The sequence below is a fragment of the Vidua macroura genome, chromosome 5, assembly GCF_024509145.1.
Source record: "Vidua macroura isolate BioBank_ID:100142 chromosome 5, ASM2450914v1, whole genome shotgun sequence".
In the NCBI taxonomy this organism is placed as follows: Eukaryota; Metazoa; Chordata; class Aves; order Passeriformes; family Viduidae; genus Vidua; species Vidua macroura.
Window position 1 is genome coordinate 47,183,578 of NC_071575.1, and position 27,947 is coordinate 47,211,524.

At 35.8% G+C, this 27,947-nt stretch overlaps 1 protein-coding gene across 1 annotated transcript in view; it reads right to left on the reverse strand.

Moving 5' to 3' along the window:
- DOCK4 (dedicator of cytokinesis 4) overlaps window positions 1-27,947 on the reverse strand; it is a 218,492-nt gene that overhangs the window by 50,691 nt on the left and 139,854 nt on the right. The window contains exons 15-27 of the mRNA XM_053977046.1: window positions 27,220-27,382; window positions 26,602-26,708; window positions 25,854-26,010; window positions 20,174-20,271; window positions 19,991-20,074; window positions 19,797-19,897; window positions 19,430-19,511; window positions 18,436-18,606; window positions 16,902-17,094; window positions 13,186-13,313; window positions 10,873-11,007; window positions 6,808-6,906; window positions 535-629 (exon numbers count right to left, since the gene is read on the reverse strand). Coding sequence (XP_053833021.1) covers window positions 535-629; window positions 6,808-6,906; window positions 10,873-11,007; window positions 13,186-13,313; window positions 16,902-17,094; window positions 18,436-18,606; window positions 19,430-19,511; window positions 19,797-19,897; window positions 19,991-20,074; window positions 20,174-20,271; window positions 25,854-26,010; window positions 26,602-26,708; window positions 27,220-27,382 — 1,613 coding nt within the window. The remainder of the gene's footprint in view (window positions 1-534; window positions 630-6,807; window positions 6,907-10,872; window positions 11,008-13,185; window positions 13,314-16,901; window positions 17,095-18,435; window positions 18,607-19,429; window positions 19,512-19,796; window positions 19,898-19,990; window positions 20,075-20,173; window positions 20,272-25,853; window positions 26,011-26,601; window positions 26,709-27,219; window positions 27,383-27,947) is intronic.

A 27,947-nucleotide genomic window follows, 5' to 3' on the forward strand; every position in this document is an offset into this window, starting at 1 on the left:
ATCTGAAAACCTCACTAAGCAGTGCTTAGTGCCTTTCATGACTGTTGCCTTGTGCTGTACCTCACTTCCCGATCTGTGATTTTTGTGACCTTTCTGACAAACACTAAATGAAAAAACATGCAAAAGCATCTTTAACAATATTACAGTTGATAATTTTTTCTTGAGAGCAAACAGATCTTTACCAACTCAGAATTTCAAGAAACAGATTTGAAAAGAAGTTCCTTAGAGACTTGTCATTTGTTACTTGGAAAACAAAGCTGTTGATGCTTTGCAGCTTTATTCTGTAAAAGTGTTTCTGGGTTTCCAGTTATATTTGCTGTCTAAATTTGAGAACAGAAAGAAGTACAGATTATATCATAAATTTGTGATATAAAAGAAGTGCAGATATTTGAAATCTTAAATTAAGAAAAGTAAAACTGCAGCCAGCATTATTAAAAATACATTGAATTTTTATTGCATACATCATATAACTTTATTTTTATCATGATCTGTGCATACTACCTGTACTTTTTAATAACATTAAAAATGCCTTACTTGTTTGCAACCAAACGCATCACTGTCCAGTCTTTTGGGAACATCTCTGGTCGTATTAGTATCCGAAATACTGTGAAAATCTGTAGCAGGAAATCCTTTGGAAGGAAAAGAAGTAGTCATATGTCTTTGCTGCTTTAAAAAGAGGAGTGAGCTTTAAAATGTTGTAATCAGAGGGAAAAAAATAATTGTAGAAATAGCACAATTGCACTTATTTTCACCATAGACAAACCTCTGAATGCTTTTTCTTATTACTTCCCAAGAATTTTCAAATAGCGATTTAATCCTTTCTTCTTAAAATGATGAAAATAATATAATGTGCCATTTGATTGACAGCAATGCATAAAAGAAATGTCAAAGATGCATTTGGTTTCCACCCATACACTTCAACAAATGCAACGCTGAGAACAATTTGCAAATCAAAAAAGCACTTTACAAACACCAGAGAGTTCAGAATATCTCTTTAATCATGCCAGGATTTCATCACTTTTGAGATTCATTCTAAAAGCAGCAGATAGAGTGTAAGGACAATTTTGTCACTGACTTGACAAAGACCAGTGACTCCAGTAGAGTTGCCCAGGACCCATAGGTGGTAGTGCAGCTGGCTGGCTGTGTGCAGGTCACTTAACTTTCTGCGTCATTTGCTGGATCTGAAAAACCAGTCAACACCTCTGAGCTACTTTGTAGAAATGTAGAAAGCACTGCCTGAAAGCTTTTAGCATTATCATCTCCTGTGTCATGTAACTCTCTAATAAATAATGAAACTATTCCTCTCAGCACATGGTTTTTTTCAGTTTTTATTTTCACAAATAAAACTAATAACAAGGAACCATCTTGATCATGTACCGTACTGCCAGTATTCTTTCAGTATGAAAATCGAGCAGTTGACAACACGAAGAGCATGCGGCAAGTGATATAAACACATCTAACAGAATCAGTGCAGTACGTGACCTTGAAATGTTTCGTATTCATTCTGCCCACATCATTTGTAGAGTTACACCGAAACACAGATGAGATGAAGATACAAATAATTTTGAACAACAAAATATATTCTCAAGTGCATTTATCAAAGTGTAGATGACAGGCATTGCACAACAGATGTCTTTCATTAGAGAATCACTGTGAAGGGGGACGAATACAGGCACTGGGTAAGGCAGATGAGACCCCCACACCCACCCACCAGAGAAGATTACATAAAAGAGACAACCTGTTTTCTGTGCAAGATGCCAAAAAATATCTGTATTAAAGAGTAAAAATGATACTGCAGATAACATACTCTTTGAATGCAGGTGACCAGCTTTACAGATAAACAAGTACCTACCTCTACGAACAACACAGTTATGCCAGGCCATTTCTCTGTAGGTTTGCACCTGGTATTTAAGTGCCTTTTTATTTTGCAGAGGTTACCTCCCTCCCCTGTGAGTGATCCCACAGCTCTGAGCCATAATCCCAACAACATGGCAATACTTTGAACATTGCTGCATATCACTTCACATGTTCAATAACATCCCAGATTCTTCCATATTCCCTTTTTATCTTGGTCCAGACACAATTCATGTTTCTGACATTAGTGATCTCAGGAGTGGACTGCAGAACTAAAGAGGCCAAATGGCTGTTATTGGGAAACCATAAAACCATGCAGTGGTATAAAGATTTAAAACCCAAGGGCTGTGCGAGGCGGAAACATAGTACCTTTGAGATAACTTGTTCAAAAGTCTTAAAAATAACAGTCAGGAAGATCATATGTACTTCATTTCTTTGGGTAACTAGGCTAGAATCAGAATACATCTTTTATTCCAAGCAAACTTTAAAACAAAGCAAATGTAGACACTGACATTAAATTTTGAATCATTAATACCAGGCTAATTATTTCTAATTTTCACTGAAAAAAATAGAAAATTGTGTCATCAATGTAGCAATATTAGCTGCGAAACATAGATTTAGTAACAGATTTTAACATTTAAAAAACATTTTTGCCGGCAGTATAAGTGAGCTAACATTTGGTTGACTCAGTACAGATAGAATTAATGTCTCATATGTCTTCTATCTTAAAAGACAAAAAGGAAGTAATTTTGTCTTCTACATACCCTAAATACCATTTCTTAATATTTCTACTTAGTGTAGATAAGGTCTAGTCCTATTTGTAATATAATACAAGATATTATCTTATTAGTAGTACTAAATTAGTAGTACTTATTTAGTAGTACTAAATTAGTACTAAACTAAAATGTTTAGTACTAATTCACACTACTTAAATAACTTCACACCCGAACGATGGGATGCCATCCAGAGAGACCTGGACAAGCTCCAGAAGGAAGCTGGTGGAAATGCCATGAGTTTTAACAGGACCAAGTGCAAGGTGCTGCTGCTGGGACAGGGCAACCCCTGTATCACCCCCGGCTGGGGGAGGAACAGATCCAGAGCAGCCCTGCCAAGAAGGACTTGGGGTGCATGAGAGGCTGCTCATGAGCAGACAAAGTGCCCTCCCTCCCACCTGGAGTGCTGCATCCCGCTCTGAGGCTTCATTGGATCTCTTGGGGTACACCTATAAAGCATTTTCATTTGGGTCAACAGTTCACTTTGAAGCTAATTGCATGATGTTCCACTGCTTTGATTCATGCTGTTGGATTATCAGACTACATGGTATCAAGGTTTTGTAGAGCATCCAGAGTGCCAAATGCCAATAAGAAAGAGGATTGTTCCACAGTGAGCTGTTAGTTCCTGGGCAACTCATCCATTCCTTGGCCAGTTCCTTTCCCAGATCTTCTTTGCTCCACTGCTTTCTTAATCTACATCAGAAGCCACCTAAATAAGTGGCTTTAGAACTACCCCTCTGCCTCAAAATTCATCCTTTCGGAAGTCCCTTATGTTAGTGGATGTCCCTGCAGAGCAGGGGAAGGATGGTGGCTAGAACTGAGCTTCTCCACTAGACACTCCCCATGCCCAGGAGAGTGTCTCTCCTTACAGCCTTTGTCACCTCACACAGCCTGTGTCCCAGGGGCCATTAGAGAACAGTGGAATAAACTCCACTCAGTGTTATGGTTTGGCACCCACCTTACCCTGCTCAGGCACCTAGAGTTGAAAGAGAGGGATGACAGAATTAGTAAGATTTACACCTATCCCTATGAAATATCTTTTCCTTCATCAAATCTCTATTCTGTCACATTATGTAGGGTACATTGCCAATGAATAAAAACTAGGCCTTCTGATATGTGCTTACTTGTTTTATCTTCTTTTAATCTATTAATTAAAAACCCCAAACATATTGATCAAAGCCACCTTGCTGTGGTCAAAGATGCATTGTGCTAAGTTTTTGAATTCACTTTCCCACTGATCTCTTCCTATTCATAACTTCCACTGTTATCTTTTGTCATAAATTATATTTGAGATTTTCCACAGCAGCAAATATCCACCTAGAAAGTTGCCTCTGTTCTATAAATTACTGTAAAATATATTTAGTAGGAGTAGAAAGCATTTTGTGGTAAGCAAAAAGAGCATACCTTTAAAATAATATTGAAAGATAAAAGGAAGCATTTAAAATTACTATCTTGTTAAATTCAGGGTTTCAAAAAGTGAGTGAAGTATAGTGCCTGGTTCTACCACTCAGCCGTGAAACCCCTGTCAGTTCTTTTAGACTTCATTTACATGTTTTCAAACATAAAATGTTTTCCCTATCTTCTGCTTTAGTGAAAAAAAACCTCTCTTAAAGTGAAAAAACCATGTCAATTACTTAAGATAAATATATTTACAAAATAGAGGGAATATTTCCATAAGCAATCACTTGTTTAAGGCATCACTCAGATGCATGTCATATGTGTACATGTCATGTGTACATATCATTCTTCAAAGTCTCCATTTTGCTTCTCTTTGTTTAACAAGCTGGAAACAGCCTTTAGTAAGTTTGGTATAGACTGCTATAAAAGAGAGAGAACTGCAAAACCTTTCCTTCTTTGCAAGTACCTTCATGAGGGAATTTTTGATTGGAGAAGTCATTTTTTAACTGTATCACAAACACTGTGCAAACATACATTCATGCAAGTACTGACATAGTCACCTTAAGAATTAGTCTGGAAGAAAGATGAAATGCCATGTGGTACCAGTGTCTAATCATTTAGTATAGATGGTTATAATAACCAGAGATAGGTAAAGCAAAATGCAGAGCACAAAGCAATTCAAAAGCCTAGGTTACACTCTCTAATAAATAAGGTTTCCCTTGGAAACGTGCTATCAGATCTGCATCTCATAATGTGGCTTCAGGAAGACCCAACTCACTTTGATACTACTGACTAGGGACAAAATGAGTAGTCAGAAATAGAGCAAGCTGATGTTAGTTATGCACTGAAGTTTAAATCCCAACTAGCCACTAGACTAACTGAGGCTACTATTTTAGCTTCTAAAGTATCTCAGGGGAAAAAAAAAATCTTATCACTGATATTAACACCTTTTGAATTTTCATTGAACCATACTGATATCATTTCCTATGATATCTTAAAACAAAGAAAATTCCACACTTAGCAATCAAAGCAGAAAAGTAAAAAGGCAAGTAGCAAGATGGTTTAGATAGCCTAGTCATACACAATCACCTCATGATTAACAGCAGTGTCGGTCTCACACTCGAGCTCTCATCTTTCCCTCTTGCTTTGCTCTCAGTGATATTTGATATTTCCAAGTGAGGGGAAAAAAATATATTATTTAGGATTCAGAAGAGAAGGAATGCTGCATTGATGATGATCAGACTACTACCACTGAATCACTGGTTGAGCTGATGCTGATTCGATGAGATCTGAATGGAAATAAACTCTGGACTTGAGTTCTTAAGACCTCTGTTGTGATAGCTGATGGCACCAGCTACAGCTGCTTGCCATATGTCTCTGCGTAATAGTAGGGTATGTGCGTGGGGGGAATTTAAATGTGTTAAATCAAACACCATTCAAGCATTAATTCCAGAGATTTTTCATATTCTAGAAGGAAGAAAAGCCTGAATAAACTCAACACCGTATTTCACAGATATATCAAACAGAAATAAAGCCTTAAACCTCTAGGAATACCTGTTCAGAACTCACACTAAAGGTAAAATATTTCCACTAAAAAATGCCTAGGTCCCACAATATTTACTAAAAATTGCCTAAGGATAGCAACTGTACTAGGTGAAAATAGATGCTGTATGCTTATATAAAAATCATTCACCCTATACAACTCCTAGGTAGTGGTCTTGATTTATGATAACTTCTTAACAGCATTTCCTATCTGTCAAGCTCTATATGACCACCTCACTCAAAGAAAAGGCACTCACAAATGATATGATCTCTTCAGCTCTAAGCAGCTATCAGGAATTTAAGTACATATGAAGTTGCACCATGACTAGACTCCTCTTTCCAGGGCAGCATTTAAGTAAATGAAATGGCAATTAAGGAGTAATGCCTAAAATATATTATCACATTAGGACATGATTATTGGCTGAATAATGTGTATAAATGATTACTCAAGATTTTTTGTGTGGATCAAATTTGATACTATATAACTTTCCAGGGTCCAGTAGAGTAGAAATCTTAGTGTATACATTTATGCAGGAAATCTTGAACAATATGTTTTTTTAATCCTGCCCCTCCTCCATAATGGAATTAAAAATTAAAAATTAAATTTAAAATTTAACAGTGGAGTTACTGGGTTTACTCCACAAACCCAATAACTCAATTAATGAAACTGGTAGAAGTTGCCTTAAAAGACCTCCGCAGCTACTCCTTTCTATGATTGAAATGAACAGACAGACAATATAAGTCTGACACATCCACCTGCCAATGGACGTGCTGCACAGCTAAAAAAATGAAGTTAGTTGATTATGCATTTCTCAAGCTGCATGTTTGCTATTGCCATACATTATTTAATGAATGAAAAAAAAAAAAAAAAAAAAAAAGCAAGTATAATAGGCCAAATATAAAATTCCCAATTGTCTGACAGCAAGAATCAAACAAGAGCAGCGTAACCTTAAAAAGAGGTTTGGCGGATAAGTTCATGGCTTTAAAGTTTTAAAGTAAATTTATAGTTCCCTCCATCCATATTCTCTCTGCTGTCATTGTAGAAGCAGTAACAGCCTTGCCTCATTGTGAGAGTAGACTCAAATTCCCAAGAAAAGCTGTGCAATACTTAGCTAATCTGTAAAACACATTGCATTCAAATACTGAAGTGATTCATCAAAGCACAGGGATATCTTAAAGGGAGATTAATAAAAAAGATATTAAAAAGGCCTAAGTAAGTGGAAACAATTCTGTTACTCACCCTCAGATCTTCCTTTGTGTTGAAGCTATCAAGAAGCTGTTGATAATGTCTATCAGTCATTTGTCGCAAGAGTGACAGTAAACAGGAGACAAATTCCCCCTGTTCAGATAAGCCAAGAGGAAAAATATTATGTTTTCAGCACTTGAGCTTAAACTCATATTATAAGCACTTGAAAATAATTAATAAATGCAAGGGAAATTAATTTACAATTAAGCTTCAACTCCACATTTTGTGAAAATACATTGATTGCACTTCCTTCCCATTTAAGGAAATAATTTTCCCTAAATGGAGTTTATTTGCTTAGAAAAGTCAATTTTAAGTAGTTCCAGAAGGGCTAAACCAGTAAATTTTTTATTTGTGATTTGTTTTCCTTGTATCTGTTTTTAAGCAAATTACTTAAATTGCTAAAATTACAACCTCTTTAGTCAAGTCAGCCTTGAAACAAATATAAACAAACATATTTTGCAAGAATTCTGAGAAGAATGCTATTGTTTTCCTTTAGGGAAGAAATTAATCAAATTAGCTAGGAATTATTAAAAACATTCTGTCACCCCAGATTTGTCAAAGAGAAAACTCATTTTTAGGACTGAACAAATTTCGAAAATGCTTTGATCAGAAATTTCTTTGGGCTTCCAGAAGAATTTCTCATTGAAAGAGCAGAGAACTACACTGGATATGTCAGTGAGCAACCAACCAAGATATCATAGGAAGGAATAGGTTCTCCCATTCACCCTTTCCTGTCTGCTTATTCACTTTTGGACTGGCTAAAATCACTGAATGGTATCAGTCAGGTCTGACTGCAGAATTGATGAGGACAGGGAAGAGCCAAAGGTCTGGTTTGCATCCCAAACCTTAGAAAGAGCAATTCTGAAATCTCACAAGCTTGCTAAAAAATGGGAAATATATTTTTGCCTGTACCGGGGATGGAGAATGAGACTGAGAGAACAGGTGATAGCAGTAATTTAAAACTGTGTCTTTCATTAGTTCACCAAGTGAAATTCTGGGAGGATTTCCCTCCATCCTTCATTAAAAACAGAAAATAAGATTAAAAAGAAGTAGTATGTTTTCACAGGAATAGCTGTTCTAGATTTTACATTGGGAAGCCTAATTCATTTGTGATTATACCTGGTACACTTGATCGTGTGTGAGGTGATGGCTTTCACTCACATGGCAACATGGTGATACTTCTACACTGAAGTAATTATTCTAAATTTCTTACTTCCCCTTGTTTTACAGTAAGCATAGCATTCATAGAAACATAGAATCAAAATCTCAAAACAATATCCTAAGGCTACAAAATCTGTTAATATTCATGCTCTGGGCATAAACATAAAGGTTACAGCTGCTGTCTTGTAAATATCTGTATACCAAATTGCTACTTGAGTGACAAAATTCCTTCCCTGCCTAGGCATTTTAAGCAGTCCTTTTTAGTCCTTTCTTCTATGTTCCTACATTTGTTTCAACTTATATAGTAGTATTTTAAAAATCACAACCTATAACAGAGAGCTGTACTATTATAGTTGACAGAGAGATTAGTGTTATAAAAGTATCAACTTTAACTAATTGTTAACTGACTTCTAAATTTGAGCTTTTAATTTGAATGTAGGTAGCTATACAAGCTGGTTTTTAAAATAGCTATGCACATTCAGCTTCATTTGTTGAACTCAATGCATTGTATGTTGTAGGATTTCTGCCAGTGTTGGCTACAGATTAACTTTCAAATCATGTACAAAAGCAAATTCCACACACATAACAATCTTGCAAAAAAACATTTAGGGTCCAATTACAGTGTCAAAAGTCAAGCCAAGCAGTATAATAAAATCACTTAGTAGATTCCTTAAGTAATTTTTTTGTATCTTATTTCAGGAGCACGATTATTAAAAACCATGGAGCTTTCAATTAAATTGCAGTTAATTTAGGTTCTGAGGGACTGAACATTCAAGATCTGAAATCAATTAAAGTTCACTTTAATTGGACTGCTTTCTGCCAATCCTTTACATGCAAATGGGAATGCATTTTTTCTTAAGGAAGTCCAAAGGTCTAATTCAGCAACAAACCAAAGTAGAAATTTCACTTTCACCATTGCATTTAATTCCATGTTTGCCAATGCAACATCTGCAATACTGTCACCCTGGAGCCGTGTCTGCTTCATGCTCAGTTTAAAGCATCACACCCACTTTGCAGGTTACCATGAAACAAGACTGCTGACTGAAAATTAAATGGTATCCAGCTGTCAAAGCTGCTTGAAAGAAATGGTGGAGTCATGGCAGCACAAAGCCCAGTGCTGCCTGATCTGATGCTGTTTCTTGGTGAAGAAAAACAGAGACACATGGGCCTAGGAAACCACACTCAGATAGGTTTGGGACTACTTCCACAAGGAAGACTATGTCTCATTCAAAACTATGGGAGAATTTTATTAAGTGTGCCCCCGTGGTACATCTCACAAAGAATTTTTTATGACACATGCAGTTTGAAATAATGGCAACATACTGGAACAGACTCTACTGCTGTATTCACATTGAGTACTTTATCATACGTGCTCTACAAATAGTTCCAAGAATCTGGCTCCATGTGCTGCCAGAAGCCCATACTGCATGATATTTCTACATAAATGTATATAATTGCCTTATGCTGTGCTGTGAGTCACTTTCACATTAAGTATTCTTTGGGATCCTGCAATGGCTTTTCTGATGCATAAAAGAAAATTTTGCAACTTGAAAGCACTTTCTGAGTCTAATTTTTTGATGGTCTAAAAGACTTAGGCTGTCATGGTGTTTAATGACAACTTAATCTGCAAGCAAGGGGATATCTCAAAACAAGCCAATAAAATCAGAGCTTTACTACACTAACAGTTTAACATTACCACCCTTTCTTCAGCTTAGATTCTCTTGTGGTGGCCTGATATGCCACATGGCATACATTTGCAATTTTGTAATTTAAAGAAAAAAATCTCCCAAACTCTTAGATGTATATTGCTGTTGAACCACAGTGATTAAGCATGATGTTAACTTATTACAGAGTTTGGTCAGCTCCATAAAATACTCCATATATAGTTTGCTCTCTGTGGGTCTAAAGAAAAAGAGAAAGGAAGCAAAAAAAACCCCAGCAACATTTTTTTTTTCTGCAGCTATTAAATGCTTTTGAAATGTTTGATCTCAGAGGAAATTCTGGTTTGAAAAGCAACCCTCTATTCATTAACAAAAACTGTTGCAGTGTAAACACTGAGCAATTAGGTAATAAATGTATAATGAGATGGTAAATCACTCAGCATAGTATGTTTTCTGCACTAAATGCTGACTCCTCACACCTTCTTGGGGTGACATCTCTGGCTATATTAGAACCAATTTGCCCTTGAAAAGCAAAGTGAAAACCTTGCTGCAAACAAAGCAAAATAACACTTCATTTTTTTTTTGATCAATGCTCATCACAGACTTTTCCATAAATGCCTGTATTTCAACCTTCTAATTTCCATGAGTTGTTATAGCAGGTTCACCAAAACATCATTTGCTAATCTTCTAAATCTATCCTGTATGCTCAGCTTCATGTGACAAAAACAAAGCTCAAATGCTCAGACCAGAGAACAACAAAATGCTTCTCAAGTAACAAATTTAGATTAGTACAAGTTATCACAGATTCTGCAGGCATCTTTAGAGTTGTTTCATCATGAAAAAATATATGCATTTTAGGAACTATTATTGATTGATATGCTTCTATTTTCAGGAATTCAAACTGAAGGAGAGTTTCAGAAAGCTATTATATTACAAACAAAAGGAACATACTGAAATAATTACTAACTTAAAAGTCTCAAAAGAAATGTTAACTTTTGGGCTTGTTTTTTGCTTTGTTTTGGGTTTTTTGGTAACAATCTATAAAAAAACTTAATGAAAAAAAATTACTATTTCCACTAGAAATTAGTAGAATGCAAGGAAGGATTCATTGTCCTCCTCATTCTCTCATTTATACACAAAGTCTAACACTGTGAATTACAATACAAAGACAATATATTCACAAATCTAGTAGTCCAACCAGTGACAATTGTGAGCTCTCTCACTGCAGGAAACTTACAGTCACGTCTTGAAACTGGAGGCGCATAGCAGAGCCTGATGGCTGTGGTCGGCTGGTGATCTCTAGTATGGTCCTTAATAGAATATCTAGCAGACTGTTTACAATCACATCAATTTCTTCCAGGACTGATTTTTCCTTAAATAATGAATAAAACAGTTAAGATTTTAAAATAGAAATACGACCACAAGAATAATTCCTTTGATGTAGTTTTAAAAACTAATTACAGTTTCACTATGAATGCTACATTCAAGAAACAAGGACTATTGTCTAATTCAGATATAGTTTAATTCTATTCATTTTTTTTTTCCTAATAGTTTTCCATTCATTACATCACAGAGGACAGTTACAGGGATGACTTTGAATATGTACATGTTAATCAAATTACCATAGCTCTATTTCCACTTGGCGTTTAGAGGAAAGCAGTAAGTAATATATAAAAATTTTCTGGGCAAGATTTTTATAGGTAACATTCATATATCTTCTGAGGAAATTGCCAAGAAAGGCTTAAAATCCAAAAAGTAAAATCCTATTTTACACTTTGAAATTATCACCAGAAATAAGCAGATGGTGCTCAACCTTCAGGACATGCTTCATCAATAAGGCCCAGCTAAGCTGCTTCCCAGCAGCTGAGTAGCACAAACAAATTAGTCATTTATGTGAGCCCACAACTGCTTGTACACAACATCAAAACAAAGAAATCAAAGTGTTCACTGCTAAAACAGACCATGAATATCTCAGTTACCAGCAGGAAAACACTTGATAAAGTCAAGTTGGAGTTACTTCTCCTTTTTAATTCAGATGGAAATATGTTTTCCCTGCTTCAAGACTGTTTTAAGTCTCCGCAGCAGCAGAAACCACCATCTTAATCTGAGCATTTTATCCATTGTTTAACATGACCCTTCCTCACAGAAACATTTGATAATCAAATGCACACAACCAAGCTAAAACTCTGACAGACAAATAGATCAGCTTTGCTGATATTGAGGTGTAGGAGTGATTTGGCTTTTTTCTTTTATTTTGCTTCCTAGACACCCTACAGCATATGATTTGTAACAAAACTCAAAATTCCTTTTTGGACTTAAGTTGAATCTAGTGTCAAGCCATGTCCTCTGTCACTTCATCTAGCATCAAAGAACTGTTAAACTGGCTTCTTATGAAAGCAGACAGTACATAGTATATTTAGGAACTGCATCCACCATGAGGACTCTTCTCTTTACTACTACAAACCACTTTTGGACTGAGCAACAGCCTTAATTTTCAAAGCTGCCTTACTGCAAATTCACTTGTTCCCTCAATCTCCAAATCATCTCGATTATAATAGCAGAACTGAAATTCTGTACCGATGTACCAAAAAAACATGTCAAAGTCACACAGTTGTTAATAGTCTCAATTACTCAAAGAATACTAAAAACAGTAGCTGCATATCCTGAACATTTATGTAGATATCCACTTGTAATTGTGCACATTTCTGGTTTGATGACTCCAAATGGAAGATCTCCTGAAATTGAGACCAGATATGCAAGGATTTCTCCCAGGCCAAAACCACAGCTCTGCTTTAGCACTTTGTCTTGTGATGAGATTTTATACTTATCCAGAAGCAGCTGGAAGAAATACTGTTGTAAGAAAAAGCTGTTGTTACAGTGCCAAAGGTGCAAGCCACATCCTTATCAAATCATTGATGGAGCAACTTTAATTGCTGAAAGTGGTATGAAACAAAGAAGCACATAAAGGAGTTCTCACTAATGCATTACAAGGTAATGTATGCTGGCCTTGACATGCATGTATTGCACTAATTACCGGCAATGCTTGTTTTTAATTGCTTTATATCCTGCTGTCTGTCAGAATCTATAATCACCTTCCCATTTGCAATACACCTGTCTAAGTGAGCTCTCATATGTAGCTTTCACACATTAATTCACAAACATTAGAAACTGGCCACCAAGTTTATCAACTAGCAACCAAGTGCAATCTCCCTTGCAATACTCATATCAATCTCTTTATCTAGATCAGCCCTGTGTCCACTAAGAATACACAGCCCACAATAAAAAACGCCCCTAAAAGAAAGTAGACATTTCTTTCTTTCCAACACAACACTCAAGAAGTGCAAAAGCTTGTCAGAACACTATGTGATACAATTAAAATGCTCATGCATGGAAAGAAAAGGATCATGTAAAAATCAAAATTACATGTTTATGCAGACACATTACACAGAGAACTCTTTAAAATGCTCTTGGGCAAGGTCCAGCTTGTGTCATTAAATGTCACTGAGCCATATAAAGAAGTTCAAGGGGATGTGACATGGTGTTTACTCACTGAGCTGTTCTTCTTGATGAGACAAAATATGTTGCTAAGGATACGGGCACACATTATAAGGTCCTTCTGCTCTTGTAAATGCGTGTGGAGATGATGTAAAACTACTGGAAGAAGAATGCATCGCGAATCTGGAAAAAATGAAAAATTTCATGAATAGGAGCTTCTCATAGAGTAATTTAATTTTAATACAGCTATAAAATATGTCTTTAGTCCAAAACTATTTCTGATAAGCAGAAGCTTTTGCTAGGTTTAACAAAATTTTTTGATAAGCAGAAGCTTTTACTTCACAATCATAAGCAAATGTTTGAAGAGTAAACAATATGCTGGAAGTCACTATATCACAGATGAAGAAAAACACCACTGTGTGGAATATACTACATATAAAAGAAATTTTAAGTATTTATTGAACTGTTATCCAAAATTAATAAAAAAAAAGTAGAACAGTAATGCCTGTATCCATAACAATGAGAAATTAGGCTCTAGTGTTCCTGCCATGTGACAGGATCCATTTATATGCCAAGATTATGACAGACTTCAGCAGGAACTTAAGTTATTCTACAAAAAAGTTCTACTTTACAGACCAGCAGCAGTATTTTCAGATTTCTTTCAGAATTTTTACTTTTCCAGATTTCTCACTCCTACTGAGTATGAGCAACTCAGACTATTGACTTCTACAGAAAATAATTTGCCTTTCCATTCTTTCATTTTCTAAACACAGCTCTTTGGTGTTATTTGCAGGCCTGAATTTGCTGAAAATTGTGCAAGAACATACTTAAAATGCTACTCATTTCTGCTTCTTTTTATTACAATTAAAGACAATATTAAATGGGAAGAACCCTTTTAAGAGCAACTTACACTTGTGGTAACACTTTATACACCTATTCAGAACTTAATAAATGGAAGGATATTACCTGTTTTCATTTTGTTGTTGTTTTAAAATCTTTTCCATAATTAAGATATTATATTCCCATAGAAATGTACTTGAATAATTTCCTCTATTCAAATTTTAATGATTATAAGTTGCATTAAAGAAATATATTAATCTACCTCCTATGTTCATTAATGTGACTATATGCTAAAAATTGATTTCTCTAGTTTGAAAATTACTCTTTTAAAACAATTTTGCCAAGCAGGTATGGTTTGTGGGTTACACTTTCTATAAACACTTTTCCCCCCTCTTAATTATTTCCTCTATTTTTTCTATGAGGAAGAAGAAGATATATTTATTCTGAGATTTTATTTGTTTAATGTTTCTTTCACTTACTGAAACACAGCACTAACCTTGTTATGTTTTACTATCCCCTTGTTTTCATTGTCTAGTCATCTGTATAATAAAAGACAAATCATATGGACAAATCCATTTGTACACACTATTTAAGGATATTCTTATTTTTGAAATAAAAGCTTGCCTGCTCTTTTTAAATGGGTGTTTAATGCTTATTATTTATTCAGGTGTACCTCTGTATCTTCCTACTAAAGACAATAATAAACAAAGGCTGTAAGGCAGTAAGCAAATGACCATCAATCAGTCATCATCGAAAACCAGTGGTACAGAAACCCAACACTGGGCAATAAATAGCCTCTCTCCAGTGACTGCTTATTTCTGCAAGAACCTCAGCAGGTTTTCATCAGGACTGCCCTGAGAGTTCCTATGTGCCTGTAGTGCCACAACTGGGGCGAGAGTTTCTCAGTGAAACCAAGGCAGCATATTCTTTTTCTCTACCTCAGAGCCTGGCTTAGCCAAGTGTTGTCCCCGGTGTTCTGAGATGTCAAGATGTGCACAGCTGCCACTGACCCATCCACTGCAAGACTTCTAGGGTCAAAGGGTAACTGGGCAGGGCAACTGCCAATGTGCAAACCTGTGGCTAGAAAAGTGCCATCTTCTGATCCTCACTGCTAAATCTGCTTATTGATTCCTGCTGGATGAAAAAAACAGAGCTAATGCCTTCAGTTGAAGCAATAAAGCGTGACTTTTCTATTTGTATAAAAAAGATTTAGCCCCTGGATTACAGGGGATGGCTCCTTTTCCCTGCATTCTCTTAGGCCTTACATGTATTGAATTCTTGACTATCTGGCAATCCATAATCAAGAGACAAGATGAAGTGTTCATTGTGTAAACCAGCCTGTGATTCTATGGTTGGGGTACTGTGCTGGCAAGCAGGTGATAGAAAGCTCAATCCAATCACTACTCAACTCCACAGCTATCACAGAGCAGTAACAGTAGCTCTTTCACATATTTTGTGTATGAGCATTATTGTTTGGGCCACAGGTCCTGTCTTGCAGCTACAACTCAAATCCCTCAGTCCAGAAGGTCAGAAGAAACCAGGAGCAGCCCTGTGCCAAAGTGTTTCTTCTTGCTTCACTCTAGATTGTCACCAGATGACACAAGCAAAAACGACGCACCACAGCCTTGGTCACGATGAAGAGACTAATTTATTTTTTCTGACTCCAGTCTTTTATAGTTCTCAAAAGATGCCAGTGGATTGGAGGGTGAACGTGCCACCTCTCCAACGACACTGGACAAACTACCTGCACATCAAATTTCTCCGCCTCTATGAAAGAATGCAAAACAATAGGTTATTTACAGAAAGTTGTGTGAGAAAGTTCTCTACAAGAATGTAAACTCAGAAGGCTTTAGAAAACTCTTGATAACCAGGGCAACACTAGATAGCTTCCTGATGGCACCTCACCCGAGGCGCCATCTACTCTGTGCACTGCTTACACATAAGTGCAGCATCATGAACTGCATTTTGAAGACCAAAAGTCTACATGTAGCAACAGTTGCAAATAGCCAACTCTTACACACAACATGACTGGAGGCATCTCAGGCAAAACTGAGCATCCTCATTCAACTGTTTCAACTATCCCATTTTTGCAAAAGCTTTATAAAATTATCAGAAACTCTGTTTTACCAGACCAAATAGACTAGCAAAAAGCAACTTAAAATGACTTGGGAGGCAATAATGCCAGTTATTGAAACAACCACTACATATATCACAGCTTTAGATATATTCCTTATAAGCCCAGAATCTAAATACCCCTCTGTCTTGATCTGTTTAGCTGATGTAGTGGTATTACAGAACAGAAGAGCTGGCTCATTCACCTATGGATTCGCCAAAGACTAGGTGAGAAAGATTGGAGAATATTTGTCTGAGGTTATTCTTTTTCCTGGTAAATGTCAGCTGCAGTGTCAGCCACTGGATACAGAAAAATTAATGACTGTAAGCAATGGTGCAATAATAAGAACTCTGAGCCATCAGTCACTGTCCTAATTTTTCTTCTATGCAGGAAGTCAAATTAGCTGACTGCTTTAAATGCTAATATTTGCCCTTTACAAATATTATACAGAAAGACAAGAAAAAAATCATGACACAGATCTTTTCAAGTATGTGCTTGGCATAATTAGAAAGAGAAAAATCTTAGACTCTGGGCAATCCTTGTGACTTTCCTATGCAACATTAGCATTTAATACATAGCACACCTTTCCTCCCTAATTTCCATATAGTGGTAAAACCTCTGCAGAGACATACTTTCTTAGGCCTAGTGTATTTTAAAGATTACTTTCAGAAGGGTGATTAATTTCAATTACTAAACAGATGGTCAAAGCTTCAGCCTGCTTGGAAAAATTGAACACTATTCCCTTCAGCACCTGCTGGCCAAGGCACAAAGCACACAGTCTGAGCTTCTCATTTGCAGGCAGCCCAGAGTAACCTTACCTGGGTTAGTGTACAGGTGACTCTCCACAGTTTTCCCAATACTCTGCAGCTTAACAGCTTGAAGGGACTCATCCCCATGCATGATTGTTGGCAAGCTGCCCAAAGCATCGTGAACCAAATTTGCCACTTCTCTCACATCAAAGAGCTTCAGAAGTTCTGAGTACACTGATGGGAATGAGCTGAGAAACACAGCCTAGAGCGACAGGGTAAAAATGGACAGTCAGAACAGTTTTGACATTTATAGAATTTAATAAACTTTAGAAATTTAAGTAACTCTAGAAAAATGCCTGGCTTCCAGGGTAGGTAATAGCTTTAAAAATGGTCTTTTTTTTCAGAATGAATAGCCTCACATTCATTAACGGACTTACATTTGTTACTATTTCCTTCAAGTAATATCTAATGATTGTTCATTTCTCCCAGGACAAAGTGGAAGTTCAACTCAGAACAAAAATATTTATTCTTTAAACACACATCTCCATGAGAGAAAATTTTTAAAAGGATGGCAGAATCTAGCTGATACAATACAAAAAATATTTGTGTGGTTTGGTTTACTTTGTTTTAAGGTAAGTAATGTAACAGTCTCTGTATCATCCATTTTTCAAATACTGAACATTTTTATTTTGGAGTGAGGCAGTACTGGCAGTCTTGGTTCCCTTCAACAATCCTTAAAATGGTTTAGAACGTCATTGATGAATATGAAAACAAAACACTGTAAAAATAAGGAGAACAATGCCAGAGAAAAGAAGCTAAAACTGACTTTCCCTTCTTCTTCTCTAAATCCTGCTGATTGTGAAAAGCTACTTACACTCTCACACTGGTGAACAGGCTAACATGAGTTTAAAATTCTGAAAAAGAATTCTAAATGTGGTTGTTTGTATTCTTTTGTTGTCTTTTGACTCCAGCTGCTTACATGATATGAGATGGAAGAGCCACCTTTCTAGCTTTGTTCTCTCTGATTTGCCATTTTCTTGGTGGAACAGTTTTCTACAGAAATTTGGAAAACATTAATTCTTAACAGGATCTTAACCATCTCTGTTTACGGAAATGTGGGAAAAGGATGGTATATTTATGAGCATTTAATGTAGAGTGCTGTCTCCTGTGTGTTTTGCCACAACACTTCAGCATGAGCCCATTTTTGTAGTCTCAAATGAAATAAAGGTATCATCTGAGTATTAAACCATATGGTTCATCAAGACTTAAAAATTTTCTGTAAAGCATGAAAACTCTGATAGTAGTCTTTTGTATGGCTCGAATTCTTCAGTGTCAGTGTGGTTAAACTGAGCAGTAAAAAGACCAAAACAGAGAAACTGATTTATTTGTATCCATCAACATAATTATTATAATGCAAAATAAAATACCAGGTTTAGGATTATCTATTCCAAGCATATTTCGAAGGTGCTGGTATGAAAATTTCACACTGTAAGATGGAAAGTTAAAAATGCCACTGTGCTCTAGCAAAAATACGTTTTCTTTCTGAACAGGCATACATTTTTTATACTGGATGTTGAAAATGACAACAAGCCATAAAACTTACTTGTAGCTGGGATAAAGCACTAGTTCCTTTGCTCTCTTGAGACAGGAAAAAGCGTACTGACATAAGGAGCTCCTGAATACAGCAGCGAAATTCCTCCTCATTTTGTCCACCGGTAGCAATAGAGAATAATCTTCGAGATTGAACTATGTATTTAAAGATATATTCCTGTGCCTATAAATGCCAAAATCAGACAACTCACAAAAATGAACACGCTTATCTCCAAACAGAACACGTGCAATGATTATATCATTCAAATACAAAAAAGAGGCTGAGCCCATTAGGTAATTTTGGTAAATCTCTCTATTGCAACATTAACAACATTTTAATTAAAAAAAAAAAAAAAAACCAACAAAACAAACAAGCAAAAACTCAACACTACTTTCTCCTCCCACCCTCTCATCATCCAAAAAAAGCTTAAATTAAGTTGCAAAATGGTTGGAATGCAAATTCAAAATACTGCCCTCTCTTACTGGCAAGACATCAAAGTTCACAGCAGCACAGAAAAACACAGAAAGGTACCACACGGGTATTTTATTTCCAAATTGTAGCATGTGTCCCAAATGGGATTATTGTGTTGTATAACTCAGCCTGATGGCATGTTATGCTTTTCTGATTGTACAAACCAGGGCAAAAGGAACAACCACAACCACTACAATCAGTAGAATTCCCTGGCGTCAGGACTGAACCATTAGGTCAGCATTTAGATTCATGCAGTGGATGTTATTACCACCAGTGTAATCTATATTTGCTTCCTTTGCCCCATTCAGTAAGGAACATAGAGCTCCACAGACTAATGGTAGTGAGCTTCAATGGTCAATTTACTTACAGAAGAGAATAATGAATAAACTGACTGCACCGAAAGCCTGCAGCTCCCTAGAATGAGTACTACTGTTCCATCATTTATATATATTCTGCTTCATTCCCTGTGTTAAACCTGTGTGTACTGTATGAAAACATCATTCAAATATATACTTGTCTTCAATAATTTCATTACCTTTAGTACTTCCTGTATGTGATCATGAAGCTCCACCTCAGTGACTCGATCAATATGCCATTTCAGTACTTTTATAAGATCTCTATAATAGCACATCAGAAAGTATTACAACACAGACGTGGGAGAAGGGTTAACTTTGCACATAAAATGCAAACCAATAGTTGTCATATAAAAGATTACTTGATTTCACTGATCATCACAGACTCAATAGTACACTTAGTTTTAAGTCTGCTGAAGAGCACCTAATAGATCTCTGATGACTGGCCAATAATACCAGCATTAAATATGCAGTAGAATGATTTTAACAGGGAATTAGTTAAGTAATTATTGTCAGTATTAAGTCAGATAAAAAAAGTACAGACTTCACCTGTATGCAAGTGCTCCTGCAAAATGACTTTCAATGTAAGTGTCCATTACTGGCTTAAAGTGGTGAAACTTGCTGTCCTGCAGCAAATTTATTATGTGAACCTAAATGTGAGAGAAAGAAAAATACCCAACACTTTTTTTTTGTTTTACTTGGCTTTTAGACAGTGTTAAGCATGATCACAAAATGAAACTTACCAAGCAATCAAATACTTTTGATCCATACTTTTGAGAATTTTCATCTAAAATCCCAAATAAAGTGTCTAGTGTATCTTGAAGAAACTGACGGGAGAGAATAAGAGTGTTATTAAAAAGATACTTCTGTGACACAGAAATACATTATTTCTGTCATATCATCCAAAAGTATGAAAAGGTATATACCTTCACTATTTCTGAACCATCAATTTCTTTTAATTTTGAGAGGCAACCTGCAATTTTGTCTGGGTGGGTTCTCCACTTCAGAAGGTCAAGCATATCTCCTGCAAAAACAAAATGCAAGATTAAAGTTGGAAGCAAAGCAGCATTTCATATTTCAGATTTTACTATTACAGTCCACTCAGCAAAATTTGGCATTGTTAAAACAAAAGAAAACACTTTCAGATTTGCTACAATATGATCTTCCTAAGAACACATTTTCATTCCATTCCATAATTGGAATGAAATACAAACATAAGAACATGGTACCGGGTCACTAAAATCACTCTCCTGTGGCCACTCTATCACGCAATCTCATTCAGATAGTACCTTAAATAAAGCTATTATTTTGCCCTCTCTCATCCCATTCAAGGATGCCTTCCAGGTTACTCTCTGAAACCTAGAAAAATATCTCCTAATTACTAGCTTGAATGTATTTGAAGCACTCATGTTTCTATGTCTTTTTAGAGATCAAATACGATGCCTCTAAGATCTCACTTGACTAACAAGTAAAAAAATCTCTTCTGGAAAATAAACTATTCTGAGCTAAAAAATACCTAGTATGTCCAAACTTCCTCAAGTTATAATTCCTTATCCTTCAGCTTTCTTAACCAAAATGATAACTACATTACAGATAAGATTACATCATTTTTTATATCATTAGCATACTCATACATCTCTTGTAAACACCTGCCAATTATGTTCTAGAACTTGAGTGTCTTTTAGATAAACATATTTTATGTCACAATTAAGATGCTTCTCCTGTTTAACACTGTTCAGCTCCCAGGATAAAGAAGAATCTCTATGAGTCTCCACTAGCATATCCTACCTTTTCTACCATTAGAGTCAATCTAATTTCTATTCTTTCATATTAATTATTTAAATCAAAGTTACAATGTTTTGCTGTATCATATTTTGATTTTGTCCCTCTCAAGTGATGAGACCTTTCAACAACATATTAGCAGAAAATTGTCTCAGACTTTAGGGAAGTTGCTCTCATCTCCACACCCTTCCAGTCCTTTAAAACAGAGGTAAATCCCAGAGATTTCTTCATATCTAGTAGCATTTTCCATCTGCTCCAGAGGGAAATTCCTTCCACTATAGTGCAGCTTTCCACTGCCATTTTAACTTTTATTTGCCTTGGTTGAAAATTCTTATTTCTAATCTATATGTTTTCTTATGTGCTGCATTGTTGAACTGCTGCATTTCCTCTTGATAGTAAATAAAAGAATTTTGAAAAGAAAGATTAAGAAGTTTATTCTGGCATGATTTGTCTTTGACAAACTCATCTTACAGCACATCTGAATTAGTTACATGTTGATTTTTTCATCCATGATTTCTTGTAAATACTTGCATAAAATTCATCATGGACGGATGGCCCAATTAATGTACCTGCCCATCCACATATCTTAAATGTAAGTTCTACATTTAATAGTCTTTGAACACATGTTATTGCTTCACAGATGTACTAAAAAGCCCACCGTGTTATGAGCTTGAGAATTTCTTGTTCCATACCATTCAATATCCTAAAATAGTTTTGCAAACTTGGCTTGGTTTTTCAGCAGTTTTTCCTTGCTGAACTCAGACACATCTGCAGAGCTCCTTTCAAGCTGTATTCAGTAAAAGCTACACATATTTTTGACTGTTAAATTAAATAAATTCCAAATCCCTTTTATATTCCAGTTTACTACTGCCACGCTTCACTGACCAGCTTTTCAGAAATTCTCAATGCCTAGTGGTTTGAAGCAGAAAACCTTAATCACCATCCAACCCTTCCATCAGTTTAAGCTAAGCTACAGTCTAGCTGATCACTGCCCTGCACTGTGTTGGAAGGAACCAGGGCTTCTGAGGTGTTCTCAGTAGTTATTGAAGTAAGAAGTTAATAGTAAGTTTTTCTCTTGGTTCAGCATATTTTTGGCTACTTTCTACCACAGACTGTTTTCACACTCAAGTAATACTTGAACAAGACCCATCTTTGTGTTATCTCTTTCCTGGTTTGCTCCAGGGAAGTTCCTTTATCCCACAAAAAATGAAGTAATAATTTTTACTTTATTAACATTAAATAAATCTCCACCTATATTCAAATTTTGCCATATATGTTAATGGCAAACGACCAACATAAGATTCCACAAATATTTTGCTGCCTTAATTGCTTTTGATGGACACAGATTGTTTTGATGCATTTTTGTGTTACATTTTTGTTTTACTTCAAGCTGTGCTGGCATGGAAAAAAGAGATCCTTGAGTCGCACTGAGTGATGAAGAGTCCCACACATGCATCAGAGACACATCCCAAAGATCAAGGACAAATGATAGCTCTTATTATTCTTTCTGTCAGGAATTTTTAAGAAACAAGATTTACAAATCCAGTGAAATACATTTGTCTTTTGGATAATTAAATATACTTCCACACTTTAAGCCTCAGCTCAAGCTGACGAGTAGCAAGATTAGCTGAAACTGTGAGTTCAGAGCAGGAAAAACATTTCTTTACAGATTTGCTGGAGGAACTTAGTAAAAAATAGTTAACACTCAATATTAGGGATTTGTTGGGGGATTTAAAAAGAAAAAGAAAGCAAATGTAAGACACTCACTTCAAAGGACTTATTTCAAGGGAAGTGCTAAGGAGGAAAGACATTCTAAGATAACATTAGCAAACAGCCCAAGCATAAATGACGTGAATAGAAAATCTGACATAGCAGTGCATCATGTAGTAAGAGATATGAGAATATAAAATTGTCCCCAGAAATAGGCCCACTAGGAAAGCATAGTTTTGGAAAAGGGAAAAAGTCACTGGTGATGAGTAATTTTGCTGAAGAATAAAAATATTTCCAATGCATTATCTTAAAAATAATCAAGGCCTGTATATTTAAAATAGACTACACCTGACCCATTATCCCTACCAAATAAAACACATCCTTCTAAAAGCATGTAATTTAAATCCAAAGAACTAGGTTTAATAGAAAGTTTAGAATCATGAGTTTAAAGAAGTGGTTTGGGATGATTTTCCATCTCACTCATATAAGTCCCGAGACATCAGAAATTGGCTTGTTATGACACAACTACACTTCAGGAGGAAAAGACTGAATTTCAGAACTGGCAGTCAGCATGTCTCTCCCAACAGGCTACTTCTGTGGTCACCAACACTTCCTCCAAACTAGTTATTTCTAAATCTGCCCAGTGCTACTTTTGTTTTACTGATTCACTGTTGTTTTGGTTTTTTGTTTTTTTTGCTTTTTTTTAATGCAGCTCGGAGGATTACATGTCTGCCATGCTGTATGGCATGTTGCTCTGCTGCTGAGCAGCTGAACCAGGGATGCCCCAATCAGTGCTGAGAAACAAGTGGATGCCAACAGCTAAAATATTTAGACTTACTGGAAGGATCCTGACTCTCTTGCAGCCAGCGATCTCTACTATATGTCAAAAACTAAGACTGTTTTGGTAACTACTCGGTAGAAAAATACTGTGTTCTCACTTGCTCTTTTAGGGTTTTGTAGAGTAATGAAAAATAACTACCCATCTAAGAATATAATAGATAAAAGCTAGTATACTTTTTGCTAATATTAACTGATTAACTATCCAGGATCAAAAGGAAAAGAGAAGGAAAAACTAAATAGCAGAAAAATTAGATAAGGATGCATTCTTAGCCATGATGAACGCACAGACACCCCCGGTTAGGAGGTCTCTAAAAATTGTTTGGAAATAATCCTAATAACCTCTCCAAAGTACCCAGGGTAAGGAAGTTATGGATCCCAACAACTAGGAGTCAGCCTCTGTCCCCCAATCCCCATAATTTTAATATGCATGAGAGCTGATGGCATGTGGGAACAATCAATGAGAGAATGACAGCTGAGTAGAATTTCCCAGCAAGCAAGTAAAGCTGCAGCCTAATTCAGTCACACCCTTTACAAGTCTGGGTTTGGGGTCCTTCACCCCATAGCCAGACAACAGAATAATTTTCAATTCATTTTCAGACTGGACATTGTTGTTTGTAAACAATGGGTGAATCTCTGAGACATTCAGAAAAATCTCCAAACTTAAAAACAAATTAAAAAATAACCAGCAAATTTCAAAAATACCAATACAAATGTTTACTAAAAAAGTTCTTTTAAACAGATCTTTTTAATCCTGTATTTTTTAATACATAAGCTACATTCTCTCAGGGATAACTGAAGTAATGCTCACATGACCAAATATCCACATGCTTTGCTCTATGTTCATTTTCTGAGCATGCAATAGATTTTGGCAAATTTTTGTTCAAAAGAATGGGGATTTGGAAACTCACCAAGATGAACTTCCCAAAGAAGATCCTTGGAGAAAATATGAGCCTGTCTATTGAAAATATTTCCACCCTCTGAAGTACTGCTGAAATAATTGTTAACTCTTTCAGAGCTGAAAAGGGGATCAATATTATTCAGATATTCTACACCCTCTTACTCAGAATATGGTTAAAAATAGGAGGAAATTTTATGCCCCATGTCACACATCTATTTAAAATAAGTACAAAATAACTCCTGTACTGTAAATAAAAATTAGTATTAGAACCCCAGACAACAGGGCAACTATTTATCAGTGAGACACTTGTAAGTCCCAGGCAGCACTTTTATGCATGTGTAAGTACCAGTAGATTAATGTAATTTCCTAAATCAATGCCTTTAACTGAAGCAAATTTAGTCTCTGATTCCTTATTAACTACCTTCAGGAAAATCTTTCATTGAGTAACTTTCATTACTAAAGTAATTGTTGTGAAAATATAAAATGGGTGTGTGCAAGGAAACAAGCCACTTACTGGTTGCACGCTTCTATTTTGCACACTTGCTATTAAAGGGTGAAAATTAAGAGCATTATTTCAATTTAAAAAGCTGCTCTAGTTTTTGTTAAACATCTATAACCAATTTGCAAGCAGTTAGCAATTTTTTCATCATATACAGAAGATGGGTTAAGTCACAGATATTCACACAGAAGAGAGATCAAAGTAATAATATAAAATTGTGGCTCTATCAAAGAATGGTCAGAAGTGTATTGTGTATTACCAAGCAAATACACAATATTAAAAAATTTTTGGAAATCTGTTCTACAGTTTTTTGTTTTAGCTACAGGTAGTTCAGTTATAGCAGGTAAACAAGAACCTCAAGAGCTTCATACATAACATTAGTTAAGAACTTTACACAGAGCACTGGTAGAGAGTGTAAACACATGTATTTAAATCTGCTGCTCCTTATAGCCAATGTATAAGATTTTTTAAGTAGTAATAAATGTTTGTTGGTTTGAAGAGAAACAAAAAAGCAACATATGCCTAATTAGAAACAAACTGCTACAGCCTAAAGCTGACAATAGTGTTTCATAAACAATCTACAACACACAGATTAAGAGGTTTTATAAAGCAGCTGGGTTTTGATAGTTGATTCCAGAAGCTGCATTTGATTCCAATATCATGGTCATCTAAAAAGCATTCTTAAACTACTTAAAAACAGTGGTTTATCATCATCCATTTGTTTCCATCTGGATATAAAAAAATAATGAAGAAAACCAGTTCACAAAATAGATAGAACATAAGCTATTTTTGAGTGCATCCATGCTTGCTTGGCATGGAAAAAAACTAGCTATCACACTCATTTCAGCTCATCATGTTTTAAATAAACATAACCTACCATTTTGTGTGAGTTTGGTGGAGCAGAGAAAGGATGTAATCCAGAAGGACTCTTTAGTGGTTTTTACTGTTTGGCTGTTATTTCCTAGGGATATTCCCTTTGAAAAGGGGAGTTTGAGGTAGCGACCAGAATCCTGAAGGTTTGCATTTTCTTCACACTGTGGAAACAAACCAGTTAAAATAACTGTACTGCACAAAACAATTGACTAAATCTCTAAATTATATGAATCATTGTTTCTCTGTCAGAAACTGAAGAATTTCCACTATGCCTGTTGCAACTTTGGTTTTAGAACATAGCATCATACATTGACATTCAAATTTAACAAATTTGCACAAGTTACACGAAATGAATAGCTGCAAATTTTCATATTTTAGTTTTCAGATAAACTAAACTTTATCTGGGAGAACAAAATCCTCTGAACAAAGTGACAACTCTTACATGTGGAAAGAGAATTCCACAAAGTTAAAATAACTTACCTTTGTGAAATTCATTATAACACAATGTGATATAATGGTAAGACTTAGGAAAACCAATGCACTGAAACACATACCTAGATTCAATTGCAGTTTATAGGAATAGTCACCTTTTAGGAAAGTGAATATTAAACAATCAGCAATTGATATTTCAATGGTGACAAGATTATCACTCATTTGATAATCAATAAAGACTTTCTCAATTTAATGCCTCTGGGCATTTAAAGTAGGTTCCAGTGGAATCATTATGGCTAATGACGGCTAACTCAAATTACCTTGTGTACAATTAGCTCATGGGTGCCATCTGGCAGAGTCCTCCCATTTTCCTGCATCAGGGGCACGAAAGAAAAGCCAAACAACTTCTTCTCACCCTTTTCTTTTGCTGAAATGCATATGTAAATAGCAGTAGTTAAAGACAATAGCATACTTTTTAGACAAAAAAATGTATACAATGAAACATAAGAAAGTATACTGGAGATGCAGCTAGTCAGATGAAGATTATCTTGAACTGCTGTTCTAATTTGCACATCGTCTCCTTTTTAATCTCCTAATTAAATAAGAAGGGAGTATTCTGAAATAATTTAGTATATATTAACAACAAATAATGTAAGCCACCAAATATGCAATCTTAGCAACATATAGAAGTTTATCCTCCTCTGTGAAACCTGTCTCTCATGCCTTGGAATGCAGAATGTGGAACCAGTCAGCAATTTTTACCTCAAAATAATCTCTAAAATGTTTCATAATGTTTGAAAAATTTTAGAATTTTGTAAGTAAGGAAAGCATTACAGAGAAAGTTCATGCATCTGTCTTGTCCCTGAGGTGTTACAGAAACTCGTGTGCTGACTGCAGCCGTAAGGGGAGGACTAGCAGAAGTCATGAGCATCACTCACTGGAACAGTGCCGGAATTCACAGCGGATGTGAGCTCCTCTGAACTTATCCACAGGAATAGGAAGTTTCAGCAACTCAGCCCATCTGGGGCCATTGTTATGATAAAGCACAAAAGAATGGTACTCGCTGGCTGGTGGCTCTCCGGAGCCAAATGAGATAAAATCCTAATGAAGAAAAAATATGATTAAGGATAGATTAGTTCACTGGTAAAATGTCAGCAAGGACAAATATTCCAAGGAAGACTATTTAATGTTTACACTCATATCATAAATGCCAAATGTGGTACAATGTTCAGTATCTTATAACCCTCAAAAACAGTAGCACTTTTTTTTATATTTGCAATTAGAGAATTATAAATGGCAAGAATTATTCACGTAATTTAGAACAGAAGTGTTTATCAGGGTGTACTGGGTGATCAGGATATTGTGGATTCCCATGACACAACATGGTCCTGCCAATGTTATGCCCCAGCAAAGCAAAGTATGGAACTGAGACCAGAACAGCCCAGGCTCAAGATCTTCAGTCATCTGAAATAAGCCTGTAACCCTGGCACTATCAGTGATATGTCCCAGCATTAGAAAATAAATGTGGATTTTGTGATCAGGAAGAAGCAAAATGTTGGCTGCCTTTACGGCACCCATGACTGACTCTCCATATCAAGGTAGACAAATGGATTTGTGCAAAGTCCTGACTCAGGGATATCTATCTTTCTGTGGGAAAGGTAAGGTG